The sequence below is a fragment of the Artemia sp. Qi Xiang Cuo genome, chromosome 14 (assembly GCF_049724085.1).
Source record: "Artemia sp. Qi Xiang Cuo chromosome 14, ASM4972408v1, whole genome shotgun sequence".
NCBI classification, from domain to species: Eukaryota; Metazoa; Arthropoda; class Branchiopoda; order Anostraca; family Artemiidae; genus Artemia; species Artemia sp. Qi Xiang Cuo.
The window spans coordinates 15,364,029-15,375,439 of record NC_142807.1 but is presented as its reverse complement, the minus strand read 5'-3'; the positions used below and the strand labels follow the sequence as shown (position 1 = coordinate 15,375,439).

The following is an 11,411-nucleotide window of genomic DNA, read 5'->3' as shown; positions in this document are numbered from 1 at the left end:
ATAAACTTAATAAACAGGTCTATCATACTATAATTCAAAGAATCATCATCAATCAAAATTCCTACTTCAAGTGTTACTGAAAATTCTTTTCAAATTTCCTCTTTGCACACATTCATCATTTCTTTTCTCAAATTTTCATACTCCTTACATTCAACAAGATAATGGAAAATACTTTCTATCTCGCTACAATTATCACACTGAGGACTATCAGTTTTGCCTATGATAAACAACCTATGCTTAATACCTACATGGGTCGACCGAAAACGGAACATTAAGCAACCATATTTTCTTTTTAATCTACTATAATTTTTCATACCAAAGCCAGGCTTCTTTTTCTGGGTAAGAGCTATATTACTACTATTATCCCTCATTTCCTCAAAATGTTTTTGGTAAATCTTTCTAACCATCTCTCTAATCTGTGTGTATGTTTCTGTAGGAGGTGTAAGAGCAATATTTTGTGCTGTCAGTTTGGCATATTTGTCTGCTTTTTCATTCCCTGCCACCCCCACATGGGCTGGACACCACAAAAATTGTATCACTATTCCTTTCCCAACAATCTTCAGAATTGAACTATAGCACTTATGGACCTCATCATTTTGTTTATTTGGAAAATTCTTTAGGGACTGGAGGGCAGATTTCGAGTCACTGCATATGAGGAACTTAGATTGGTTTTCATCACTTTCACTAGTTTTCCTCAATACCCATTCTAGTGCACATTCAATTGCTTTTATTTCTGCCTATAAAACCGTTGATTCTTTACTTAGTGACTTTGTTATCACTGTATTTAATTCTGGAACCACTGCTGAACAACCCACTCCTAAACCATTTATTTTTGAACCATCTATATATATTTTAACATATTCTTGGTACTTGCTATTCAAAACTGAGAGGAATTCATATCTCATTATTATGGGGTTATTTTCCACTTTTTCCATGTAATAAATCTGGCACTCAATCTGAACCCAATCCCAGGGGGGGATTTTTGGTGGTTTTTCATAATACAGTATTTGGTTAATACGTACCTCTATACCTTCCTCAGTTATTAGTTCTTCCAATTTTTCCAAAGGAATTAGACGTTTCCTTATTGTCTGGTGATTTATAGTGTGGGTCAGACCAGGTTTAATTATCAATTTCTTAACTGGGTGATTAAAATCTGCTTTCCATAGATGGTTCATGTACACTATAAGCATTTTCTCCCGTATTGTGTTGAGTTTCTCCACTCCAGACTCACCCAGGAGAAAAGGAATTGGGGTGCTCTGTTGAGCTCCAAATGCTAATCTTAGGGCTGTATTCTGTATTGTATCAAATTTTCTGAGAGTAGATTCTGGGGCAATGCTGTATATCAAACTCCCATAATCAATTTTAGGTCTTATGTATTTGATATAAAATTGTCCTGCTGTAACTATGTTGACACCATGCTTCCCACATGAAAGCATCTTCATCAAATTCAGTCGCTTTGCACAGGATTCTTTTAGATATTTGACATGTTGACTAAATTGAAGTTTATCATCAATGTGTATTCCAAGGACTTTATGACAATTGGTTACAAGCAGTTCCTCTCCAAATAGAGTAAGTAGCAGAGGTCTAATATTACTCTTAGATGTGAACAACATAACTTTAGCTTTAGATGGTTCAAAATCAAGATCTATTCCTAGGGACTATAACTCTATTTGGTCTAATGTTTCTTGGACAACTTTTTCTGCTTCTTCCACTGTGTTTTGTATTGTCCAAGTATTATTATCATCTGCAAAGATTCTTCCTTTGTAGTTATTGTCTTCTAGAGGGATATCAAATTCTCCAACATTATAATAGTCTGGTCCAAGAACACTTCCTTGTGGAACACCTCTTTCCACCTCAATTTCCTTTGATCTTTCTTGTCCTACAGTCACAGCAATTTTTCTATCTGACAGGTAGCTCAGTGTGAATTTCATCAAATTTTCATTAATTTTTGCCTTAGATAAACCTTGTAGTATCTGTCTGTGAACCAAATTATCAAACCCTCCTTTAACATCCAAGAACACTGCAATCATTACTTTTACATTATCAAGTGCATCAATGATGTCTCTCTGCATCCTGATCAGATTATCTACTGTATTTCTCTATCTGCGGAAACCTATCTGAACATCCTGCAGCAGGCTAGCTTCATCTATTGCAAATCGCAGTCTTTCCTTTACTAGCCTTTCATACATCTTACCTTCAACTGGGAGCAGAGTTATAAAACGATGATTTTCTCCTTTGTATGGTGTATTTGGTTTTGTGATCATGATAGATGTGCCATTTTTCCAAATTGTAGGGAAATTGCCCTCCTTCCACAATCTTTTGATGAGCTGTAGCATAGCATCCTTCTATTCGTCAGTCAACCTTTTAAAGAATACAGGGTATATGTTGTCACCGCCAGATGAAGTCTCTGGTAGTGTCTTTAGAACAAGTTCAAATTCTGATTTTGAGAAGGGTTTGTTGTAATTTGATACTGATTGTTGCATAGAAAGTTTTCTTGCTTTAGTGAAATTTGTTGAATGTGGGCTGGTTCCTTCAAATGGATCTTTCTTACCTATTGTCTGGTGGAGATGACTTGCTCCTGCCTCAGCTTTTGTTTTGTTATAAGCAATCACTTGCCCTTGGTAGGTTGTTGGCCCCTGCGGATGGTGGTACAATTCTCTCCTATTCATCTTTCTTATGAAGGTATACACTTTTCCAAATGGATCCCTGAAGTTGATATTTGAAACAAAATGCTTCCAAGATTCTTCTTTAGCTTGATTTATTGTTTTTCTAAATTCAGCCTGGGCCAATATTTTTTTTCTATAATTTTCAATTGTCAGAATCTTGTTGTAATTGTTTGAAGCTTGGTTTAGTTTCTTCTTATTTAAGCTAAACTGTTCATTCCACCATGTTGGCCCATTCCTAGTCTTGTTGCCCAATGTCTTGATGGGAATAGTCTTCTTAGCCACTTCCATCAGTAGATCTTGTAATCTTTCAATTTTCTTCTCTGTAGTCATAACTGTTGCCAGTTCTTCTTCAAGACTTATCCTTGTAAGTTCTTCCTGGAAGTAATCCCAGTTAACTTTCTTCAATTTAAAGGTAGGGTGTGTTGGTGGGGTTTGACTTCTTAGTGTAGATTCTTTATACTCAATTACCACTGGCTCATGATCACTGGTTAAGGTTTGTTCAGGAGTTTAACTTATACTTAGTTGATTGATTATTGCTACTGCAGAGAATGTCAGATCAATGGTAGAGTATACTCCTGTAATTGGGTTTCTTCTAGTTTGAAGTCCAAGTGGGGTCACTAGGCCAATGTCATCATTCTTATCCAGAGCACTTAGGATACCTATACCACTACGATTATGAGATCCACATAAACACCAGGCATCTGAATGGGCATTAAAGTCACCAGTAATAATAAAAGGCTCTTTGGCTTTAATCACTTTTTTCACTTTATTGAAAAAGTCCCTTGTTTGTGGCTCATTTCCATTGGGGTTGTATATATCAACCATAACTCTTGTATCCCTCTTACCCCGGAATACTGAGCAAGCTTCCATCTAACGTTTAGAACGAGGTGTGTCTTTAACGTATAGATTTTAAAACATCATGGACTTTTTAAGGCCAACTAATAGTACTCCTCTTGTCCGTTAAGCTACATCCTTTCTTATTATTTCCTAACTTCTACTTATCCTTGAATTCTGGGATTTTAGTCATCTTTCTTGAAAGCATCTAACATCAATTTTTTCTTTTTCTAAATAGCACTCTAATAAATCCTTTTTGCCTTTCATAATAGATTGGATGTTAAAAGATAGCAACTTCATTCTGGTTTATTTAATAGATTCCAAATTTCTTCCACATTGATTTCAACTTTGAACAGTGAGTGCATAAGTTGAGATAACTTCACTATCCTATCTTTCATTTCTAATTGCTTGATGTCTATCACTTCTGGCATTTTGGATACAAATAACACTAGCTGTTGAAGGGTGTTTTTTGGTTCAAGGGGGGTGGCTCTTTCACCGCCTTCTTGTTGAGTACATTTGCATAACTCCGGTATGCATTAGCTGCTCTTTTCATTAGTACGTTCTGGGGAACTGCCATTTTTATAATTTTACGGCTTTGTTGGCGGGCTGAGCATCTACCAGATGTTGTTGAATTGTTTTTCTCACAGTTGGCACAGATATACTTTTAGTATTTTCCTGACTCTTTGGTTTCTAGTTTTAAGAGACACTCATAAGAAGAGTGTTTGTTTGCACATCTCAAGCATACAGCATATGGTGACCTAGACTTTTCTTGAGTGTGGCCATACTTTTGGCATTTAAAGCACTGAATAATGGGTTGTATCTCTCAATACTTCTTATTCTTGTATATAGCCAAATAGACTGGGGAAGAGAGTACTCTCAAATGCTACGCAAATACTCAGGCTATCTTCTAATTTTTTGGTCTCTCGGTTGTATCTATTCAATCTCTTTAATTCCTTAATCTCAATATTAGTTTCTACCCTGAAGTCTGTCAGCAGTTCGTACTTTAAATAATCTAGTGCTATTTGCTTCATTACACCATAGCTGACCTGTCTTTTCTCTTCAGGTGCTACATCAACAACATCTAGCTTCTGAATTTTCATTAAAGTCTCGAATGCAGTTTGTGATTGAACATATACTGATAGTCTATTTCTATCATAGTTTGAGTAAAAGTCAAATTTTTCTGTTAGGAGAATTTTCTTGAGTTCTAGAGTGATTGCTCTGTCTGATGGAATTTTACCTGTGATGTGAAAACCATTGTTAGATTAGTCCCTGATTCACTACTTTTAAACTAACTAGCTGCCTCTATTCTGTTATTTTTAGCTCTAAATTTCTCTGGAAATCTTTCATCTATTGGAGGTTTAACAGTTTTAGAAGTTTCTTGCTCAAGAGGTGAGCCACTTCTCTTACCATTTCTTTTCAGTAAACCACTGATCCCTTCAGCCTCCATAGGATCTACAACATTTGTGATGTCCTCCTTTTCTTCCTGGGGGAGAGGAGAATAATCAACTGACAACCCTGAAAATCTATTATGAGCACTTTTATTGAGGGTTCAAATTGTCAATTTTGTGTTTGAGGTGCATGATACAAATGACCTAGATGACTTGAATTTGGCAGAGGTGCATAATAAACTGTAAGGGGTCCTTGAGTATCTTGATATGTTGAGTGAGGAAATTGTCTAGGCTAGGTATTTGATGGGGCTGTCCAGAGCATAATGGAAATAGATGGGTGTGAGATGGTGAGTATGCTATGTGTGGTGGTGAGAATGATGTTTGTGGAGGAGACAGTCCTACTAGTGCTGATCCTGTTTGTATATGGTTTGTCTGTAGTGGATGGCTAGTTCCCACTGTGACACTTCCCCCAGGGGGAACCCCCATTAGAGGGTGGGAATTCATTAATCGATCTTAATCCAAATATTGTAAATGCTCTTACCCGAAATCAAAACTTCAGAATACGAAATAGTCTAGAAAATAAGACTGGGCAACAATTTTTTAACTTTACCGCGTTGTCCGTTTTCCTTGATCTCCACCACTTTGAGAATTCAATGCTTAAGTCTTTTTAAATTGCCACTTTAAATTACCGCCTAATAAGTTCTTTTATGGATAGTACTCATGCTGTTCTTTTTATTTTACTTTTATTTTTAAATAGAAGTGCTAAAGGGAAAAGATCAGTGGTGACGGGAGAATAGCAGTGACGTAAATACGAAATATTAATAGCAGTGGCGACAGGCAAATAGCAGTGGCGGAAGGTGAATAGCAGTGGCGTAAATACAAAATATTAATAGCAGTGGTTAGGTTAGATTAGGTTTGGTTAGGTTATGAAAAGAAATGAAATAATATACCACTACTTTTTCTTTAAACACGTTTTTTGACACACGTGTTAAACACGTGCTAAACCCTATCTATAAAACAACTTATTTGGTAGCAGTTTACAGCTACAGCGGCAATTTCCAAAGACTTAAGCATTGAATTCAAAACGTGGTGATATTTGGAAACTTTTAAGTTTTGAGGATTTTTAGAGGAAAGACTTGATGATAAAGGTTCTCCCCTTGGATAATATAAGAACTAGGATCATTATACATATTTTAAAGTAAGAATTGTTTTCTTAACATGTCTACTTATGAGGGGGCGAAGACTAAATAATTACCAAAAAAATAACTAAATTTGCATAGAAAACTCAAGACACCCTAGAATAAAAGAAAATCAGACTCAAACCATATTTATTGAAAAATTTATTGTTAGCCAAGATTACTAGTTTTTATGCAATATCCTAAGCGTTAGAATAGGCTACTGAAGGAATAGAGAAATCATAGGCAGCGCAATAGCGCTGCCAAGGTTTCAAGCTCTTATCTGCAAAAATGTCTATTTGTATAATGTCTATTTGTATCATACATTTTTTGGGTGGGGAGGGAAGGGAAGGATGAATTTTCTGCTGGAAGCATTTTTTACGGGGAGAGTTTTCCATAGAGAGGGAGGTTTCAAGGGGGTGACCTTTTCAGGGGAAATTTTATACTGGGTGAATTTGCCAGAACTCCTATACAAAATTTCTTTATATGTATTGCTTTCTCTTTACCGATTCAATTTTACGCGTGGAGGTGTTAAAGATAATTTTCCTGGGTAAATTTTTGCCAGGATTGAATTGTCTGGAGGATAATTTGGTGTGGAGGGATTTTTCCAGGGAGATGGAGCCAGACATCCTGGCGTTATTTAAAAACAATCAGAAATTATATATGAAAAAAATAAGTTTTCAACTGAAATTAAGGAGCAACATGAAGACTTAAAGCAAACAGAAGTTGTTACTTATATAAGGGAGGTTGCCTTCTCTTCAACACCTCGCTCTTTAAGCTAGAGTTTAAATTTTGGGTAAAATTCTACTTTAGTTACTTTTGGCTATCTTGGAAAGGAGTTGGGTTAGGAAAATGAAACTTTCAGGGATGGATGTACATGCTAAGGTTTGTCCCGGGAAGGTACTTTGAAGTACCTACCTCCACTAATCCCCCCCCCCCTATATATAATGGTTAATTACTGCACATTACTAGTTGTTTTTAACTCATATATCATCCTATATTACTATCATAAATATAAATCACTGCTTACCTTACACAACTTCTGCTTTTAACCTTGTTCATTAAAATATATTCCAAAATCCTATTTAAATCCTAAGCCATTTAATTTTCAACCCATGGTAATTTTCAACCCATGCTGACTTTCTTTATGGTATATCAAACCAGGTTTGTTGTGATGTCACACTTGCCTTATCAGACACCCTGCTACCCTTATCAGACACCTGCTACCCTTAAGGGTAGCAGGCACATGCCAAACAACTCTGTTGATAAGACCATTTAAACTGTATTAATTAGGGAAAGGATTTCACAAGAGAGATCAGTAAAAATAACCTAATCTTTTTTAGAGGACAAATTATGTCATGGGAAGATGTTTTTGAAATTCCCCTTCCACCCGAACTCAAAATTTTCCAAAATTCTACTTTAGAAGCTTTTTAAATATTTCTAAAGCACTAAAAGATAGAGTGCTAAAAACATCAGAATCGACTTCAGAGGACACGTTATATCACAGGAAGAGGTTTTTGAAATCCCCCTTCCCCCCAAACTCAAAATTTTCTAAAATAGTCATTTAGACGATTTTCAAATAATTCTCAAGAGCTAATACATAGAGAGCAAAAAACATTAGACTAGACTTAAGAGGACACATTCTATAATGGGAAGAGGCTTTTTAAATCCCCCGTCCCCCCACTCTCAAAATTTTCTAAAATTCTGCTTTAGGAGCTTTTTAAATATTTCTAAAGCAGTAAGACATAGAGTGCTAAAAACATCAGAATCGACTTCAGAGGACACGTTATATAAGGGGAAGAGGTTTTTGAAATCACCCTTCCCCCAAACTCAAAATTTTCTAAAATTCTACTTTAGAAGCTTTTAAAATATTTCTAAAGTACAAAAGATACAGTGCTAAAAACATCAGAATCGACTTCAGAGGACACATTATATCACGGGAAGATGTTTTTAAAATCTCCCCTCCCCCCAAACTCAACATTTTTCAAAATTCTACTTTAAAAGCTTTTAAAATATTTTAAATATTTCTAAAGCGATACGACATAGAGCGCTACAGACATTAGAATCAACTTTAGAAGACAATTTATGTCATGGGAAGATGTTTTTGAAATCTCCCTTCCCCCCAAACTCAAAATTTTCCTAAATTCTACTTTAGTAGCTTTTTAAATATTTCTAAAGCGCTAAGACATAGAGTGCTAAAAACATCAGAATCGACTTCAGAGGACACGTTTTATCACGGGAAGAGGTTTTTAAAATCCCCCTTCCCCCAAATCTCAAAATTTTCTAAAATTCTGCTTTAGGAGCTTTTTAAATATTTCTAAAGCGCTACGACATAGAGCGCTACAGACATCAGAATCAACTTTAGAATACAATTTATGTCATGGGAAAATGTTTTTGAAATCTCCCTTCCCCCCAAATTCAAAATTTTCCAAAATTCTACTTTAGAAGCTTTTTAAATATTTCTAAAGCCCTAAGACATATAGTGCTAAAAACATCAGAATCAACTTTAAAGGACACGTTATATCACGGGAAGAGGTTTTTAAAATCCCCCTTCCTCCCAATCTCAAAATTTTCTAAAATTCTGCTTTAGGATATTTTTAAATATTTCAATAGCACTACGACATAGAGCGATCAATACTTCAGAATCAACTTGATATGAAACGTTATTTCATGGGAAGATATTTTTGACATATCCCTTCACCCCACACTCAACATTTTCAAAAATTCTACTTTAGAAGATTTTTAAATATTTCTAAAGTGCTCAGACATACAGTGCTAAAAACATAAGACGTGACTTCATAAGACACGTTATATCACGGAACGTGGTTTTTAAAATCCCCCTTCCCCCCAAACTTAAAATTTTCTAAAATTCTGAATTTTGCTCTTTTTAAATATTTATAAAGAACTTAGGCCGATTGTTTTGAAAACATTAGACGCGACTTCAGATGACACGGGATCTCATGGGAAGATTCTTTTGAAATTTCCCTTCCCCACAATATAAATATTTTCCAAAATTCTATTATAGAAGCTTTTTAAATATTTATAAATAGCTAAAACATAGAGTGCTACGGGAAGAGGTTTTGAAAGTCCTCCTTCCCCCCAAACTCAAAATTTTCCAAAATTCAACTTTAGAAGGTTTTTTAAATATTTCTTAAGCACTAAGACATAGAGCGCTACAAATATCGGAATCGACTTCAGAGGAAAAATTATGTTATGGGAAGATGTTTTTGAAATCCCCCTTCCCCAAAACTCAAAATTTTCCAAAATTTTACTTTTGAAGCTTTTTTCAATAGTCCTAAAGCGCTAAGACATAGAGCGTTACAAACATCAGAATCAACTTTAGAGGATAAATTATGTTATGGGAAGATGTTTTTGAAATCCCCCTTCCCCCCAAACTCAAAATTTTCCAAAATTCTATTTTAGAATCTTTTAAAATATTTCTAAAGCACTAATAGATACAGTGCTAAAAACATCAGAATCGACTTCACAGGACATGCTATATCACGGGAAGAGTTTTTGTAAATTCTCCTTCCCCCCAAACTCATAAGTTTACAAAATTCTACTTTAGAAGTTTTTTTAAATATTTCTAAAGCGCTAAGGCATAGCGCGCTACAAACATCAGAATCAACGCTAGAGGACAAATTATGTTATGGGACGATATTTTTGAAATCCCCCTTCCCCCCAAACTCAAAATTTCTGCCAAAGTTAAATTTATGCAACCTGTGACTAAACAAGCGGAATCGTTGGGTCAACCATGTAGGCTCAACACTAGGATATTTGCATCAAGGGTAAATGGGTATTTGGTGGAATAGAGCGAGGATCTGGTTATTCATTCATGGTTTCTATGCCGGATAGAAGTAGTGCCACGTTGTTGGGAATTATCCAAAACCGAATCCTGCCAGGGACAACAATTATCAGCGACTGTTGGAGGGCCTACGATTGCCTGGCTAGCCAGGGCTATCAGCATTTACGTGTCAACCACAGTATAAATTTTGTTGAGCCTGCAACAGGTGCTCACACACAAAACATCGAAAGATACTGGCGTGACGTTTGAGACAATATACCCAGATATGGCAGAAAAGAAGAACATATGGAAGGATATCTGGCAGAGCACTACTTCAAAAAAAACATTCAATCTCCTCGAGAATGCACCATTTCATGAAATATGTATCAGACCTTTATAACCCCAACTAATTTGTTTTTTATGGGTATTATTTACTAATTAATTTTTAAAACGCTGTAACAGAAAATTTGGCAATTTACGGTATCTAACCCCATTTGTTCTTAAAGCAATTCAAATGTTTTTGTCCAAATAGTTTAGTGTAGCAACCTTCATTCTTGAAGCTACGAGACGTTATTAAAGTGTAAGTAGGGAGGGGGAGAGAGGGGGCAGAAGTACATATTTGACTATAGATTATTCGGTACTTGTGCATTATAAATAACCCACCACTATTCACGAAATAAGTTAAGTTTGTTTAATGATAATTAAATAAAATAAAATATGATGAAAATATAATAGTTTAGAAACAATTTCGGGATATATATTTGAACATTAGGGGGTGGGGGGTGAATCAAAGCATATATTAAATAAGTAACCTAACCCAGGTACCTTTTTCCCTCCCTAAACCCAAAAAAAAACAACAGTTTAAGTATTGTAAACGCAATAAGGAATCACGTCTGGTTTCCTTGTACAGTCTATAGCGGTGGGTTATTTATAATGCACAAGTACCGAATAATCTATATTCGTTTTGATTATTTTTTTTTTGGAAACCCCTTAACATTTTGAGTTGGGTAACCACATAAAACATATTCAAATAGCTTAATCCTATAATGTTGAAAAATATTGCTTTTCTTTTTTACATCCGCGATTTAAAATTTGTAAAAATTGTTGGAACTTATATATAATTTTTCTTTCGTGGGTGCAATGGTTAGCTGAATGGAGTTTTGATAGGGGGAGGCGGGTGAGGGTGGGGGCGGTGGTCAGCAACCTGCTCGCGGTGCCCCTGCTTCTACTAATCTAAGCTGACCATTTCGTTGCAACGTGTTGCACCAGAATAGTACTCTAAATTCGGTTGATAAATTGCCTGTCTAACAAATTTGTGTGAGTTTCGTAAAAGGGGGAAACAATCCCTAAAAGTAAAAGATTTTAATAAAACTCATACCATCAAATTTGTGGTACTTGGCGAATACCCGCCGGAAAATCCCCCCGAAAAATACCTCCCCGCGGAAAATGCCCCCCCCTCACGGAAAATCCCCTCACGGAAAATCCCCCTCCCCCCAAAAAAATAGCCCCGTGGAAAATAAGGCTTTTCAAATTATCAACCAGATTTTAGAGTATGAAGGGGGAA

At 35.7% G+C, this 11,411-nt stretch overlaps 2 protein-coding genes across 7 annotated transcripts in view; one reads left to right on the top strand and one right to left on the bottom strand.

The window, feature by feature from the left end:
- Positions 1 to 89: 89 nt before the first annotated feature.
- Positions 90 to 1,613, bottom strand: LOC148944189 (uncharacterized). Its single transcript, XM_089099859.1, has 2 exons — positions 1,023 to 1,613; positions 90 to 737 (listed from the first exon to the last, which is right to left on the bottom strand). The coding sequence occupies exons 1-2, from the start codon at positions 1,611 to 1,613 to the stop codon at positions 90 to 92; spliced, it is 1,239 nt and encodes a 412-aa protein (XP_088955985.1).
- Positions 1,614 to 5,938: 4,325 nt separating this feature from the next.
- Positions 5,939 to 11,411, top strand: part of LOC148944188 (uncharacterized) — a 147,525-nt gene continuing 142,052 nt past the window's right edge. For all 6 annotated transcript variants that reach the window (XR_016142806.1, XR_016142804.1, XR_016142807.1 and 3 more), the window contains exon 1: positions 5,939 to 6,086. The gene's annotated coding sequence lies outside the window, so the exon portion shown is untranslated. The remainder of the gene's footprint in view (positions 6,087 to 11,411) is intronic.

Bases quoted from the DNA above. Each gene is read 5' to 3' on its own strand.
- LOC148944189 (XM_089099859.1), bottom strand. From the start codon at position 1,613: ATGTTGTTCACATCTAAGAGTAATATTAGACCTCTGCTACTTACTCTA. The intron at 738-1,022 runs GTACGTATTAAC...ACGGTTTTATAG, and splicing joins TAACTGAGGAAGGTATAGAG to GCAGAAATAAAAGCAATTGA.